Source organism: Podarcis cretensis, assembly GCF_951804945.1.
Source record: "Podarcis cretensis genome assembly, chromosome: 8".
In the NCBI taxonomy this organism is placed as follows: Eukaryota; Metazoa; Chordata; class Lepidosauria; order Squamata; family Lacertidae; genus Podarcis; species Podarcis cretensis.
Window position 1 is genome coordinate 75,856,659 of NC_137177.1, and position 17,570 is coordinate 75,874,228.

The 17,570-nt window shown below is 47.4% G+C and overlaps 1 protein-coding gene across 11 annotated transcripts in view; it reads right to left on the reverse strand.

The window, feature by feature from the left end:
• Positions 1-17,570, reverse strand: part of SAMD11 (sterile alpha motif domain containing 11) — a 333,362-nt gene that overhangs the window by 80,586 nt on the left and 235,206 nt on the right. For all 11 annotated transcript variants that reach the window (XM_079986850.1, XM_079986848.1, XM_079986843.1 and 8 more), the window contains one exon: positions 95-219. In XM_079986850.1, the coding sequence (XP_079842976.1) occupies positions 95-219 (125 nt within the window). The remainder of the gene's footprint in view (positions 1-94; positions 220-17,570) is intronic.

Sequence of the window (17,570 nt, forward strand, 5' to 3'; positions counted from 1 at the left end):
CCTTCCCAGGTCTGGGGCAACAGCCAAACATTTGGGGGTGGGGACAAGGCACAGGGGCAAGGAGGGAGAAGAAGTAGTGAGCCAGGAAGCTTACCTGCTGCCCCCAAGCCAACATCCAAGCTGCTTCTCTTGAATTCGCACCGGCTCTGGGTCTCTGGCATAACGAGCTGGCGACTCTGGTGGAGGTTGGAGATGAAGGAGGTGAGTTCGTTGTCCCGGCTGTGGAAGGGAGAAGAAGGGTTTCACTTACACAGCCAATTGCTAGCAAGCTTCTCCTGAGGCTCTTTTACCCTAACTGCCCTCTCCCACAAGCCAACCCTATGATACCCAAAGACCTCCTCCGAATGTGCATTTGGGGTCATTTGTGCTCATGGTGCTATCGAGGTAGTCACATGCAATCTTGCTTTTGTTACTGTTTATGCCTACAATTTTTTGGGGGGTGGTCATACTGCTCTACTTCCAGGCAGTGCAGATTTTGTAACATCCTGTTGAAATACTGCACATGATCTGGTTCGTTTTGGTCGCTCTTTTGTTGCACCACAGCCCCTCCAGACAGCAATAATATGGTAGTGTTGGTGGAAGCATCACAGAACAACTAATAAAGGAGAATAAATTTGCCACTAATGCACTATCCTTGCATCAAGAACATGTTGCAGAATACATCAGAAAATAAAATTCAAGGTGCTAAGAACTGCATTCTGCGAGTTTCCTTTTCCCCTTAAATAGTGATCTTCTTGTGTTGTCCTTTCTGCTACCTGTAAATGAAGTTCAAAAGAAGAGCACCTGATTCCCTATCAGCTTGGTGGGCATAGAGGACAGGGCTCTTTTGTTGGTGGCCCCACACCTGTGGAATTTGCTGATCTATTTGAGATCAGGATGCAGAGACTCCATCACAACTAACAACCTTCAGTTGACCTAATGCCCATGGATTTCTCTTCTGTACTTCATGTTCCGACAGAGATATGAAAACATTCCACAACATTAAATAATTCAGGCAAAGCCCTCCACAAATTTCTCTTCTCCCTGACATGCTACAAGGACTACAGAGGAGCAAAAACATCCCACAACATTAAAGAATTAAGGCAAAGGCAATTCCCAAGAAGGTTCATACTCACACAGCCAGCGGCCTTACTCTGTGCATCGGCAAGACGCTGCACATGACCGCCCACACATTGGCTCCACGGAGACCACCCTAACCAGTGAGTGCTGGGGTGAGGGGACCAAGAGTTATTTGCCAAATTACCTAGCAATTGTCCCTCTTTAAATAGCCCTCCTTGAGGCTGAATCCCTCCCCAGCTTGGACCAGCAATGCTGTGGAGCTGCTCCCATGAGCCCGTCCAGAGTGTGGGAGGAAAAGGGAGGGGGAAAAGGGGCGCTAATCTCCAGTCCAGCGCTCTGCTTAATCAGATAAAGTTTATGACAGAAAAGTCATTAGAGGCAGGTGCTGTCGATGGGCGTCTGGCTCCAGATTTTCAGACAGTGGCGGGGGTTTGTGCTATCTGTCCTTTTGCCCCAACCCCTTGCAGAACTGCTCTCTCTACCAAACCTGACCTTAACAGGAGTCTTCAAGCGATGTTAGCTGCAATCCTAAAGGGCGACCCTGTTCCTTCAAGGTGGAATCGCCTCGATGCAGCCACCCAAGTTATCATTTACGTGTGAAGAAGAAGCTGGTTTTCACTACTGGCCATTTAAATCATACCGCCCAATCCATATCTCCTCTCCTCTGCCGTCCTGGCTCCTGCCGACACCACAGCAAGCAATTTCAAGGCTTATCCCTTGCTTAGATACCACCTTCGAGAAGCATTATGCAAAATATTTCCAAAGGAGTTTAGAGGATTAATTTGAGGTGATTATTGGTTCCTCTTAATCGTGCAAATCAATATCTCCGGACGTCAGGGACAAAGGGCAGATAAAAGCTGCCGTCAGCACAACAGGAAAAGGAGGGTGGGCCGACCAGGGGTGGGGTGGGGAAAGAGACCTGACATGGTGGACATGCAAGTGGGTTTAATTGGCTTATAACCCCATCATCACAGCAGTCTAGGGTGCAAGTCTGTGCAGCTGTTTTCCCCCCCTTCTTATGTGCAATGACCACAGAATGGCATGTTAGATCAGTACAATGTTCCATAGCCTGGTTTATACAGGCAGCAAAATGAAGTTCCTAAAGATTTACGTAAATTTATATTCTGCTTCGTCATAAAAAGATCCCTCAAAGCAGTTTACAAAAAGAATGAAACAATGAAATTATCAATAAAAAACAGTTAATCACTTTGAGGTTTTCCCCTCCAATAAAGTGGTATATAAATTTTATGAAATAAATAAAAAGGGGAGCCCTATTTCCCCTCACAGAGCTCCAATTCCCAGAAATCCCTTGGAAGAGGGATTGATTGTTAAACCATTCTGAAAATGGTTCAACCAAATGCAAATCTGGGAAGTGGGTAATAAGCTCCAAATAACTCTCAGCATCTTTAACAAGCTACAGCTCTAATAATTCCTGGAAGCTGTCTTGAAAGTGGAATCATAACGCTTTAAATGCATGGTGTGAATGTGACCTCAGTCTCTGCTCAAAGAATACTAGATTGTCAGCTTGAAGACTCCCCAACTAAGTTTTCTCGAGAGGCTAACTCAGGGATTGCTATCCCCTAACACACACAGACATCCGATCATGTCACTCTCCCCACACCCCTGTGTGGAAACAGGCCACGAACAATTTCATCACACGTTGAACAGTTCCTATAGACCAGGGATGGGTGACGACCAGCCTCTGAGACAAATGCAGTCCTGCAAGTCTCTCCATCTATTTTTTTTTATAATAATTTTTATTAATTTTCCAATTTTAAAACAAAGCAACAACAACAACATAAAAGCATCAACCAATACAAACAAACACACAAATATAGATTCTTAACCTCCTTTTCATAAGCCTCCTTTCTCGGACTTCCCCATACCTCACCCTTTTTGCATCCTTATTTTATAGTTTTTCAGCAACCCTTTTAGCCAATTAAATTTAAATTTATTAAATTTCTCAATTTCACCTTAAGTCATCAAACATTTTCAGCTGTAATTCTGCATCTTCCTTCCCCTTGACATTTTAACACTGATCAATATTGTAACAGTTCTTAAGGTAAGCTTTAAACTTCTTCCAGTCTTCCTCCACCGTCTCTTTCTCTTGGTCACGGATTCTGCCAGTCATTTCTGCCAATCCCATAAAGTCAATCACTTTCGTCTGCCATTCTTCCAGTGTGGGGAGTTCTTGTGTCTTCCAATACTTTGCTAGAAGGATCCTTGCTGCTGTAGTGGCGTACATAAAAAAAGTCCTATCCTTCCTTAACACCAATTGGCCGACCATGCCCAAAAGAAATGCCTCTGGTTTCTTGTGAAAAGTACATTTAAGTACCTTCTTAATTTCATTATAAATCATTTCCCAGAAGGCTTTAATCTTTGGGCAGGTCCACCAAAGGTGAAAAAAGGTACCTTCAGTTTCATTACATTTCGCAAGTCTCTCCATCTAGCCCTTGAGATATATCCTCTCCCCCAGGGCATGTACCTCATTGGACCTACTTCACAACCTTCTTGAACATTTTTGCTTGGCTGAAATGCGCTAGTGAACTCTGAGCGGGCATAAAGCAGCTTAATATGTAAGCAAGAAAGTCTGAAAACCGCCCACCAGCATAACGCAAGAACCTCTGAGCTGGGGACAGCCTGGGGGGGCACAGATGCCTCTCTCCTAAAAAGAAGAGACTTCCTTCCGATATGCAGTGATTTTCTTTCTTTTTTCTAAAACACAGCCAGCTCTCCCATGCCCGCCCGCCCTCCCTCCCCCAAATACGCACATACGAAATCAGATTAGTTGTCTGATCCCTTCCAGCAGCGTATTTTATATATATATATATATTTTAAAAACGGATTAGAAAAGGAGGCCTAAGAGAGAGATAGGGATCTCCTGAGAGGTTGAAGAGGAGACAGATAATCTCCTGAAGGACTGAAGGTTGCCGTAACCATTTTCAATTTGACCAAGTTTTTCCTCCCTCCACCCCGCCTTTTTGCTAATTAATGCTTTAGAAGGTTTTCAGCATTGACAGCGCAAAGGAGAAAAGGGAGGGCGAAATACAGAAGGAACACCCAATCTCTCCCTTTCTCACAGACAAGCAAATCAAAGTATGTCCCCTATCTTAACAGTTTTTACTGATAAGTAATGGCCACTTCACGTATTACGTCAGGAATGGGTGAGAAAAGTGGAAGCAGCAACAAAATGCTGCAGTGGGGAGTGTTGCAACTGAGAGTTGCAGCCAGCTAGCCAGCAATGCCCTTTCCCAGGAGATGCCATTCCATTTCGCCTCCCTGAAAGAGACCCTTTGACTCAGGTTGCACGTAACGCTGGGCCAAGTTATGGTTGTATCCAATATTAGTCCTACTCAAGAGTAGACACATTGGAAGTTAAAGGTTAAAGCATGCAGGCTTCCAGGCAGAAGACTGCGGGCGGCCTCTCTGCTTCTCTCCTGGTCCTATGTTGCTGTGAGTGAAGCCTTGGTTTGGCTTAGTGTGTTGTGCACACCCAGGCTTATGGTTTGCCTGGAGTAAGACAAACCACAATCCTCTGACTGGACAACACATTAAGCCAAACCACATGGCTTAGCTGAAAAAAGGTTTAAAAGAGGACTGCACAAATTCATTGAGGATAAGGTTACCAATGGCTACTAGCCTTAACGGCCATGCTCTGTCTCCCCACAGGGCAGGGCCAGAGAAGCAAAATGTGTCAGAGGATCCCAGAACACCTGCTCCATATTCCTCAGTTCACAGTAAACCTCAACCCACCTCTGTTTAAGAGCCAGGGCCCTGCAATTGTCAACTGATGCCCTTCTCTATGTTCCTCCTTCAAGGTCTGGAAGGTGGAAACACAAGAACAGGCCTTTTCAGTGGTGGCCCCCTGCTTGTGGAATGCTCTCCCCAGTGAGACTCGCCTGGTGCCTTCTTTCTCTAGCTCTAGGTGCCAGGCAAAAGCTTTCCTTTTTACCTGGGCTTTTGGCCCTTAGTTTGAAGGATCAAAGTATTTGCAGCTTCTTTTGGTGGGGCAGAATCTCCTAGACTTGTCTTTTAGTTGTATAGATGTGTGCACTTTTTAGGGCTTTTTAAAAATAATAATTGTATTTTTCTCATTGGTTTTAGTATTTCTTGTAAGGCACTTTCAGCTATCTTTATGAGCAAGAAAATAAAACAACAACAACAACTTCCATCAGCCCTAGCCAGCATGGCCAATGGCCAGGGATGCTGGGAGTGCAGCAACATCTTGAGGACCACCGGTTCCCTATCTTTCTTTTAAAAGCTGTTGCTTAAACTAATAGCCTCCATCTCAGCCTGATTGGGGTTCTTGCTTCACGGACTATTTCAGGTTAACCTTGGGTGACATTCAAACATGGCAAGATGCTTTGCAAGTGACTGTGGCTACCAAAAAGACAGAAAAATGCTGCAATTCAGCCCATAACAAACAAATACAATTGTTAATGTCTCCACCCAACCATCCCCAGATTAATCTATTGTCTGCACGTAATGGGACTAATAGTCCGCTTGCCTTCTCTCAAAAGGCCAACTATCCTAATCCATCCTCTGTAATGGCAATATAATGATTCACCAACGGCAACAGGATAGCTCTGAAGCTTACAGGAAATGGAGCTCGAGAGGAGATATACATGTGAGATGAACTCTAGGCAGAAAGATAACCTCAGCCAACCACACTGGAAGGATGAACATAGCCAGGTGTTTGTGCTGTTTTGCTGACTCTCCAGAGAGTTAGTGCTCCCCCTATCCCGCTCACTCTATTTCTCATACCAATAAAATGAAGAAAATTTAAGAACCTCAAACACCCATATTATGCATGACTGGCTCTCGACTGATGGAAGCTGGATTCTAACAGAAAGTTTGCCTGCTTTGAAATTTCTGGAAATCTTAACACATATATAGGTGCATTGGTGTTGGCATGTTCGTGTACACCAAACTTATGCAAGAAGGTATTACTTCAGTGCCTGAAATCCTGGGCAGCTGCTGTCAGTCAATGTAGACAATATGGAATTAGATGGACCAATGGCCTGAACCAGCATAAGCTTCCTATATTCCTAATAAATTAAGAATTGGAGGTTCCAAATTCAATCCCAAATGGTATATCCTGGTAGGGCTGGGAGAGACTCCCTGTCTGAAACCCTGGGAAATTGCTGCCAGTCAGTGTAGACTACATTGCACTAGAGGGACCAAATGATCTGACTCGCTTCCTATCCATGTTAGTGAGATGTGCAGGTGTACACGTACACACACCCTGATATTTCTTTTTAAAAAACCACACACCTTGTTATTAACATTGCATTTTATAGTGTTAATCTGCCCTGAGATCTTATACTGAAGGGCAGGAAAGAAATCCAATAATAAATACACACACACACACACTTACAGGCATTAGGAGTCAGACATGTCTTTAATGGGGAGAAGGATGAAGAGGCTAATGGATCGAGGCAATTAACCAAAAAATAAATCAGCGTCAGGATCCTTGCGTCTCTCGCGCCAAGGCTGCCAGGCGCCTGTGGGGTCTGGCAAGATGTCGAAGTGTTAGCAGTCATAGTGATGGGCTGTCAAAAGGGAAGGGAAGGAGACAGCAGTAGTGAGTGGGGGGTGCTGGGAGGGGGAAGGCTAAGAATACAAATGAGGGACAGGGAACCCGAAACCTGTGTCAGGAACAGAATCCCAATTCAAGCCTGCAACAGACCTTTGAAACTGGAATTGGGGAGTTTGGTTCCAGCTGGGGAGTGAATCTAGAGCTGGGGGGTATGGAGGGTGGGGTGGAGTGGGAGAGGAAAAAAATCTATTTGGTTTACATTTATAGGCAATTCAACTGGATTTGTACTTTTCAAAACAACATGAGAACTGAACAGTGGCGTAGCGTGGGGGGTGCAGGGGGGGCCGGCCGCACCGGGCGCAACATCTGGGGGTTCGGGTTAGGGGGCGCAAATCCATGGGTTAGGGGGCGCAAATTACTTGCCCTGCCCCAGGTGCTGACAACCCACGCTACGCCACTGGAACTGAACACACAACCATCCTTTGAAATTTGCACTTCCGCCGAATTTTGCATTGCACTTCTCCAGCTACATAGCATGTACATAAAGGCATATAAAGTGGGATAAAGTGTGCATACAAACACAGGTATTGATGAAAACAACATGCAAAAACATGTTATTTTAGGTGAACCTGCTTTGCAAAAAATGCATGTTCTTAGGAAAAATGGCATAAATACTGATGAATTTTCGCGAGGACTTAATTAATTACAACAGAAACTGGGGATGAAAGAGGAATTCAAGATTGCAAAAATGGGAAACAGAGAAAAACTGACAGATTTGCCCATCCCTAGTGACAATGCACCATCGCATTGAACAGCTTGATCCTAGCTACGTGCCCCCAAAACAGTCACTAACACTCACTGGATATTTATTTGGGGAGGGGAGGGGGTGGAACGAAAGGAGACCCAGAAAGATAACGAGATATGAAATACAATGGAAAGCCATTCCTTTTTTAAAAAAGAAAAAAGTTTTACTCATCTTGCCATCTCTTAACGATCCTTCCTCCGCTGCAGAGATCGTATTAAATTTCCCTGATCAATATAGTCGCCATAAACCTGTCCCGACCCTCTGCCCTTCCTTAACATATAAAATAAAATCCAATATGCAAAGCAAGGAGCCGTGTTGGGGCCACGACGGCAGCAGCACAGACAGAGCTGAAGAACCACAAAGACATTAAGGAAATGGACGGAGGTATCTGCCTGTGCATCCACCGGGCAAAAGCTGCAGGGAAAGGCGCTTCCACCTGGCCACTTTCAATATTACCTGTTTGGTGTGGATGGGGAAACTTGCATCTCCTGACATTGCTGGACTCCAACTCCCTTCAGCCTCAGTCAGCATGGTAAGTAGTCAGGGACAGACCCAGTTTGTCACCACTGGCACGCATACACACACACACAGGCTGGGAGAACTCAATGGCACCCCCCCCCCTGGAGGCTTCACCTGGCGCAAAACACGCAGCTAGCTCCCCATAGCTACGGTTCTGGAGCTGGAGTCCAGCAACTCGTGACCCTTCAGCTGATGCCAGGCTTCAGCTCCCAGCATCCCTGACCATTGGCCATGCTGGCTGGGGCTGATGGGGATTGGAGTCTGCACAACTGGAGGACCAGAGGTTCCCCACCCCTGACTGACATAATGAAAGCCTCTCCCCTGAACAGAAAAGGTAAAGGTAAAGGGACCATTGACCGTTAGGTCCATTCGCGGACGACTCTGTGGTTACGGTGCTCATCTCGCTTTACTGGCCAAGGGAGCCGGCTTCTGGGTCATGTGGCCAGCATGACTAAGCCGCTTCCAGCGAACCAGAGCAGGGCATGGAAATGCTGTTTACCTTCCCGCTGGAGTGGTGCCTATTTGTCTACTTGCACTTTGACGTGCTTTTGAACTGCTAGGTTGGCAGGAGCTGGGACCTAGCAATGGGAGCTCACCCCTTAAAGGGGAACAGACCCACAAACGCCCAAGAAATGTCAGTCCTTCACTGCCCTGTGCAGTTGTATTATTTTGAAGTGCAGGATATAACCACAGCAGCTCCCATCGTGTTTCTGACTGCATAGGTTCAACGTATAAAGCTCACAGAGCTTTAACATAGGAGTCTGCCTTTATACTGAATCAGACCATTGGGTCCATCGAGCTCAGTACAGTCTACCTTAACTAGCAGCAACACTTCAGGGTTTCAGGTGGCAAAGTCCTATCAGGAGATGCTGGGGATTGAATCTGGGACCTTCTGCATGCAAAGCAGATGTCCTAACCACAGAGCCACAACCCTTCACTCCCTTTCGCCGACTGAAATGGAAAGTTCCATGCTTTTAATGAGAAATGCAGTTTATTCTGCAATGCAAGAAATGTTCCCATTTTGAATACCAGCATGAAGTAAGTGGGAATCCCGCGAAAAAGAAAGGCAGTTTTAACAGACACCCCCCCCCATTTTACTGTCCAGCTTTTCGTTAGTTCATCTAACAGCACCAGAGTTCCCGTTCATACCAGCCTCCTGGAGTGTTGCAGCTGGCCCAGACAACAGAATGATTGGGCTTTTCAAGCCTTGGTTGCAAATCAAAACCATCAAATCAAACTAGATCACATGGCATGCTTTAGCAGGTTATTATATCATGAGCTTGTCGTCCCAGTGACACAGCATTATCAAAAAGCTTGCAGGAACTGCGTGCCTGGCAGAAGACTTGGAGCTGGAACGGCCCTACCATTAGGGACAGTGAGGCGGATGCCTCAGGCGGAAGTGAAGTATTGGAGGGCGGTGCTGTGTATGCCCCTGTCTACCCTGTTCTCTACTCCCATCAGCAAGCCTGCTGCTTTATCAAGAGGTCTGGAATGTGACGTGAATGAAGAAGCCAATCCATAAGCTCAGAGCCCTAAGAACAGGATCTGGAGTCAACAAATTTCAGGACACATGGCAAACCTTCCTTACGCTTATCTCTGGAGACGAAAATGACTGAAGCGCCCCAGCCCAAGCCACACATCGCTAATTGTGACTAAATACTTTGGGGAAAATCTCAAAATATTTTCAGCACTGATGAATGAAATTTGAATTCATCCATGAGATGTGATTGTAACTCCCTGTGAAACATTTTCTCTCTTTGTTATGATTTATCTTTGTTCTTTTACGTTTATAAAAGTAATACAAAAATGTTTTGCTTGTTTTGAAGCAGGCCTGCTGCCTTCAGGTGGGGTGGGAACGAACAGCCCCATTGCCAGTATTGAAGTAAAACTCAATGGCCGGTCAGTCAGCTTCATACACGGAACGGGAGGAGGTGAAGCATCATCATCTCCTTTGCCTTACACTTAGGAGGTGAAGTTTTTCAATGTGACTTTGTGGTGTAACTCCGTTTGCATGTACAGCAGCTGCGGCATCTCCAGGTAGGGCTGGGAATGAAGACTCCTACCTGAAGCCCCGGAGAGCTGCTGCCAGTCAGTGTGTGCAATACTGAGCTAGATGGACCAACAATTCTGACTCAGGATAAGGCATCATTTCATGTTTCTTTTCCTGTCAGGCATCAGCGGGGAGGGGGCAGGGTGTCAACATCATTTACGGCCCAGGAATTTCTGCACTCAACTCTATTCGAGTACCAAAAGGCAACTTCTTTGCAAACAAAAAAAGGATCTTATTGCCAAAGTTTCAAGAAGAAAAAGGGGGTGGGGATGGGTCCCCGATGGTGTCACGCTTTGCGAGGCGTCTATGTTATTTAAGAACAAGCGTACCAGGAGCGATGTATCAGTCAGAGCTGCCTAAACGAGAGCGAACACCAAGGGACGGGGTAGGCGTGTAAATCAGCCAGAGTCTGCGCCAGAAGAAAAATAATGATCTTTTTATGGATGCCATTAAAAAGGGAACCCCAGCCTGCTCTATAAATACTGTTGCAGCACGACGACGCTGCCTGAACAACCTTATTTAACAGAAGCTGGCGCCTAACCTGTGAGATATATGAAAGATCTCAAGGACAGTTTGACCAGGTTGGGGTGTGTGGGTGTGTATACTTGGGTGAATATTGAAAAAAAACCTTTAAAAGCAAAACTTATCCAAGCTCTTCAAGAGCAACACTCAGCCATAAAGCTGACTGGATGACCTAGGGCCCAGTCACTGCCTCTCAGCCTAGCCTATATCACAGGGTTGTTGTGAAGATAACATTGGGAGGGAAAAACCATGTACACTACCTCAAGCTCCTTGAAGGAAAAGGTGGTACCTCCGGTTATGCACTTAATTCGTTAACGGAGATCCGTTCTTAACCCGAAACTGTTCTTAACATGAGCCATGCTTTTGCTAATGGGGCCTCCCACTACCGCCATCGCGCAACTTCTGCTCGGATCCCAGGGCAAAGTTCACAACCAGTAGCATCTACTTCTGGGTTAGCAGAGCTCATTATCTGAAGCGTTCGTAAGGAGGACGGTACATAACCCAAGGTTCCACTGTATATAAATGCAATAATTAGAATGCAGCATCCCTGCACATTAAGCAGAAATACAGGAAAATGGCTGAGGAACAGTCAACCACCCGTGCTGCATGACCCCAATAAAAAGAGCTGCCTGGATGAGGTAGACAGGTGTGATGACAGTGGAAAGGCAGTGGAGATCGAACAATGAAGATGTGGGGTGGGGGAGCTTGGTAACCGCAACCCCACAGGGCACAGGCATTTGTGAGACAACATGGCACCAAAGTGCTGTTAGGCCCAATGCCAATGATTCTACCGCAAGGGCAGAAAATGGCAACCCAGAGATGTGGAGTGTGCCAAACTCGGGCTGTAGACTCACCAAGCCGCCAACGACTGATTCCCTCATGCTCAGTCCGTCAAATCTAAACTCTTCTCCCTCCCTCCCTCAAAAGCGACAAGTAACAGTGCGGATGAAGAAGCAATAATATGGAGGCCCAAATGGACAAAGCAGCTAAGGGGGGGGGGAGGAATAGGGGAAAGTCTGAGGGGAAAGAACTGAGGGTGAAATGCTAATGACCCCAAGAAAGGAGATTTTCAGGTCCCACCCCTATTCCTGTAACTGTAATATGTTTTATCTGTTTTTAATTCTGAAGTTTAAATTGTTGTAACCTGCCCTGGGACCTGCTGGTGAAGGTAAGGTAATAAATCTAGTAGTAACTTTAACTCATAGGGTCCCAAATGGGGGGGGGGGAGGAAAGGTGGAAAAAGACTACTGAACTCACAAATCAAGGCTACAGATGGGAAAGAATTTACCACTTCAGAGAAAAAAGACTAAAGGACAGCAGGCAGGGTTGGTCTGGAGAGAGGGATGACTCCCCACCCTCTGCCTCCCACCCAGGGGAGGAGTCAAAAGCAGCCTTTCTCAACCTGTGGGTCCCCATATGTTGTTGAACTACAACTCCCATCACCCCTAGCTAGCAAGGCCAGAGCTCAGGGATGATGGGAGTTGTAGTCCCAATAACATCTGGGGACCCACAGGTTGAGAACCGCTGGTCAAAAGGATCCAGAGGACCCTTCCAGTAGTAGGAGGCAGCTTACCTATAAGGAATGCCCTGGGGCAACATTGGGCAAATTAACATTAATGTCTGCCCACGTCCGCCTCTGGCCCTGCCTACTCATGTGTGGTGCAGACCAGGGTTCAAATCACCAATCAGCGATGAAACGGATGGGAGTGACCTTGGGCAGCCAGAGTCACCCAGCCTATCCTATTTCATGGGAAACGATATGTTACCTTGAGCTCCTTGGAGGAAAGTTGAATGAAAAGGTATGCGGTCCCTGAAAAGTTGCCTGGAAGGGAATGCGACTGTCGCACTGAAAAAGAGCGGTTCCCTCGCTATGAGAAGCCATGTTACAGGGAACCAGGCAGAGGGCCTTCTCAGTAGTGGCACCCACCCTGTGGAACGCCCTCCCACCAGATTTCAAACAGAAAAACAACTACCAGACTTTTAGAAGACATCTGACGGCAGCCCTGTTTAGGGAAGCTTTTAATGTTTAATAGACTATTGCATTTTAATACAGTGGTACCTCGGGTTAAGAACTTAATTCGTTCTGGAGGTCCGTTCTTAACCTGAAACTGTTCTTAACCTGAAGCACCACTTTAGCTAATGGGGCCTCTTGCTGCCGCCGCGCCGCCAGAGCACGATTTCTGTTCCCATCCTGAAGCAAAGTTCTTAACCTGAAGCACTATTTCTGGGTTAGCGGAGTCTGTAACCTGAAGCGTATGTAACCTAAGGTACCACTGTATTCTGTTGGAAGCCGCCCAGAGTGGCTGGGGAAACCCAGCCAGATGGGCAGGGTAATAATAATAATAATAATAATAATAATAATAATAATAATCATTGAAGAGCTTGCTAGATGCAGGCAATGGCCCATCCAGTCCAGCATCCAGTTCTCGCAGCAGCCAACCAGATGCTCACCAGAAGCCTGGAAGCAGGACCTGAGCACAAGAGCCCTCACCCTCCAGAGCACAGTCATCATGGCCAATAGCCATCGATAACACCATCGATTTGCCACCCCTATTCTAACAGCCTCACATTCTCGTACAACCAAAAGGATTAACACCCTCTGGCTGCAGTGCAAGGGATGATTCGCAGTAAGAGGCTTCCCCCAGATATCCTTGGCTTTGCACAGACCAGCCTGCAGGCGGGAAAGGCCTTGAGCCAGCCAGCAAGGTCAGCCCTCTCCAAAACTCCCCGTTCGGTAAGACCAGGACCTCTGAGTCAGCCGAAAGAAAGGACGGTGATCTGAGAGAAGCTGACAGCTCAACTTGATCTGAGACAACCCCCCCACCCCCCGTTTCCCACTTATCGCCTTGCGCACAGCACGACAAAACCTCCCTAATCGCTCGCCGCATGGCCAATACCTTTCTTCGCTGGTCGATGGCGGGCAGAACAGCCCCGAGAGGATAAAAACCTGAAGATGAGCAACGCAAGGATTTGGGTCAAGGCTCTCAAGCCTTGCAATCGAGTGTCTAATCAGCGAGCAGCGAGGGCAGCGAGACAGGGAAGGAGCGAATGTGCCGCTGCAGAGCTCAACAGCACTCCGGTATTGAACAGAGGGGCATCGCAGCCTGCCGGGAAGCCGCGGGGTGGTTTTCATCCGAGATGCTCAGATCAGCCTTGGGCAAGCCAACGTTAAAGTGAACAGGGCTATGCAGCCCACCAAATCTAAAGAGCACCTCCCGCCTGCCTGCCTCCTTCCAACTTATTCTAATGTCAAGCTAGGGAGGCTGTAAAAGGGCCCTTTTCAGCTCTGCTAGGCTTCGGGATTAAGCACATCGTGAGCTTCTCTTCTGTTCAGACAGCAAGTGCCTAGCTAAACTATAGCACTCACTCCCGCAGGAGGCAGCAATGGCCAACAGCTTGGACAGCTTTAAAAGAGGACAGGCAAATCTATGCAAGAAAAGGCTATCAATGGCTACTAGTCCCAATGGCTATGCTGTACCGCCAGTGTCGGAAGCAGTATGCCTCCATGTGCCCGTTGCCGGGAAGCAAAAGTGGGGAGGATGAGAGCAGGATGCTGGACTAGGTGAAACAGGCTGTTGCCTTGATCCAGCAGTCAGGCTCTTCTTAAAAGGTAAAGGTAAAGGGACCCCTGACCATTAGGTCCAGTCGTGGCCGACTCGGGGGTTGCGGCGCTCATCTCGCTTTATTGGCCGAGGGAGCCGGCGTACAGCTTCCAGGTCATGTGGCCAGCATGACTAAGCCGCTTCTGACGAACCAGAGTAGCGCATAGAAACGCCCTTTACCTTCCCGCCGGAGTGGTATCTATTTATCTACTTGCACTCTGACGTGCTTTCAAACTGCTAGGTTGGCAGGAGCAGGGACTGAGCAACGGGAGCTCACTCCGTCACGGGCATTCGAACTGCCGACCTTCTGATCGGCAAGTCCTAGGCTCTGTGGTTTAACCCACAGCGCCACCCACGTCCCAGGCTCTTCTTAGATTCATCTTATTCCATCGGATGGGTTTAAAAGGCGATGAGATAAATTCATGAAGAGTACAGCTATTGGTGGCTGCTAGTCACGACAGCTGGCTTCTCCCTCCACCGTTGGAGGCAGTAGACTTCTGAATACCCGCCGCTGGGAGTCACACGTTGTTGGCATCTGTCTGTCTTGGGAGACAACGGAGGAGTGCTCCTTCGGGAGTGAAGTCAAACTGTTGGAAGGTTGCAGCACCTGCTGTGGTTTTTAGAGAGGGCCCAGTGCAGTTGGTCCAAGAGGAAGGTCCAAGCGTAAAGAGCAGCTTTGTTTAAAGGAACAAGAGGCCTTTTTTATTGCAGATACATATCTCTGCAGTGTCTGCTCCTTGCCAGAGTTCTGAAGGACTCTCCGCCTCCCCCGCTGCCCCCTGCTGTCTATCTCCATTGGCTTGCCCGCCTCGACCGCTACCAGCACCTATAAATCTTCCCTCTCAACATCCATCAAGCACCTGTGTTATCGATCATCCCCTGACCACAGCGCAATGTGGCTATTAATACAAAGACTCGCTGACAGGGCGACATGAGGGGCGCGCAGAACGAAGAGGCACCCCAGCGGACTTCCAAGCTGGGGGAAGCGATCGAGGGTTCCCTCAAAAGAGGTGGCTTTCAGTTGGTAAATGGTGTCCCCTTGCAAAACGGTCTGGCTGCCCTGCCTCTTCTCCCCATGGAATATGCAAGCGTGGAACAGCACCAGGTGCATTTAGCGGGGAGCATTTCTGCAGGACACTCTTGGTTCAAGTGGGGCAACGGTGAGACCAAAAAAGGCTTGACAACACACAGCAGAAGTTCAATGGACATTGCAAAGCTGGCCTAAAGTGGGTCGTCCCATGGGCAGCTCAATGTTCCACTTTTAAAAGCAAAACAAAGAGAGAGAAATAGAAAAGGGGGTGGGGAAAGAACATGCCTCCACTGCTGATGTATACCAGTTCTATAATAGTCAAAGTGTCATGACCTCCCATCCCCCCCCCCCAATTTCTGGGAATTGTAGTTTGGTGTGACTGCTAAACAAAACCCTGTTAGAGATCCTCTAAGCCAGTGGTGTCCAACAGGTTGATCACGACCTACAGTGGTACCTCAGGTTACATAGGCTTCAGGTTACAGACTCCGCTAACCCAGATATAGTGCTTCAGGTTAAGAACTTTGCTTCAGGATAAGAACAGAAATTGTGCTCTTACGGTGCGGCAGCAGCAGGAGGCCCCATGAGCTAAAATGGTGCTTTAGGTTAAGAACAGTTTCAGGTTAAGAACGGACCTCTGGAATGAATTAAGTACTTAACCCGAGGTACCACTGTACTGGTTGATCGTGGGGTGTCCCTGGGCAATTGCGGGACCCTGACCCCCCCAGAAGTTCGCCCAGAAGGCTATGTGGCCCTGAGGCTGGAAACAGCTCCCAACATGCCCCAGAATTCTTCTGCAAAATGAAAAGGTTTTTCAACAGAAAGAGATCCTTCGGCCTAAGTACTCAGAAAAGCACATGGAGCCTGGAGGCGCATCAAACAGCAGCATCTCCTCCAGAGATTACTTCTTTCCTTAACTTTAAAATACCTTTCAAATTACACAACATGAGTCTATTTACTGCTTTTTCTCCAGCTGTTGCCCGAAAACCACACAAATGCACCAATGACGTGTGTTTGTGCGGGGGGGGGGGTTGGGGGGACACACCTTTCACTCGCCATAATGCCACCTTCCCATGACGGTCTGTTTTGATTGCCAGCCACCAGCAACCATTTCCTTGTTGATGTTGGCCTCACCTACAGGAAGAACGTCCTGGTACGGCAGCTGAGCAACCAGCAAGAGATGTCAAGGCAAAGACAGCCTGGGCTTGGCTTGGCCTTTGTAATGTCTTCTTTCAGGAAGATGAGTATCAAGAAAGAGAAAGAATCAAAACACCCTGGATGAGGTCCTGCAGAGCCAAGCTTGTGTGTTCCAGAGAGCTAAGAATGTACCTGAAGTGTTAAATAGCTTCTGTAAAACAGGTTGTGACTAACACACACACACAAAAAAAAAAAAAAACAGGATAGCTGGCATTGATCCTGTTTTATCTTTTTTTTTTTTTAATTCAGTTTATATCCCTCCTTTATCTCCAAGGTGCTCAAGGTGTGGAATGTATGCCCATGCCCACCTGCCCTCCGCCACTCCTCATTCAATCCTCACATCAACTCTGCAAGGTAGGCTGAGCTGAAAGGTAGGTCCTGGACCAGGTTCACACACAGTGAGCTTCATGGCCAAAAATTCCTTCCAGTAGCACCTTAAAGACCAACTAAGTTAGTTCTAGGTATGAGCTTTCGTGTGCATGCACACTTCTTCAGATACACTGAAACAGAAGTCACCAGACCCTTCTATATAGTGAGAAGGTGGGGAGGGGTATTACTCAGAAGGGTGGCGGGAATGGGTGATTGGCAGATAGCTGTGATGAGCCTGTTGACGACTCTTAACGACTGCAATAGGTCTTACAGGAAAAAGCAAGGGGTGAGAAGGTGAAAAATGGCTTGTCATGTATAATGAGATAAGAATCCAATGTCTTTGTTCAGACCAGGTCTCTCCATGGTTTTAAGTTTGGTGATAAGTTGCAATTCAGCAGCTTCTCTTTCCAGCCTTTCTCTTTGCAGTCGTTAAGAGTCGTCAACAGGCTCATCACAGCTATCTGCCAATCACCCATTCCCACCACCCTTCTGAGTAATACCCCTCATTGGGGGTATTCAATGCTTGTCCCACTCAAGAGTAGATACACTGATGTTAATGGGCATACACCAGTGTGGTGTAGTGGTTAAGAGCGGTAGTCTCGTAATCTGGGGAACCGGGTTCGCGTCTCCGCTCCTCCACATGCAGCTGCTGGGTGACCTTGGGCCAGTCACACTTCTTTGAAGTCTCTCAGCCCCACTCACCTCACAGAGTGTTTGTTGTGGGGGAAAGGAGAATGTTAGCCGCTTTGAGACTCCTGAAGGGGAGTGAAAGGCGGGATATCAAATCCAAACTCTTCTTCTTCTTCATTACTAAGATCCACTTATTTCAGTGTGTCTATTTGAGTAGGACGGCAGGTTTCATGGCTGGGTTGGGATTAGAG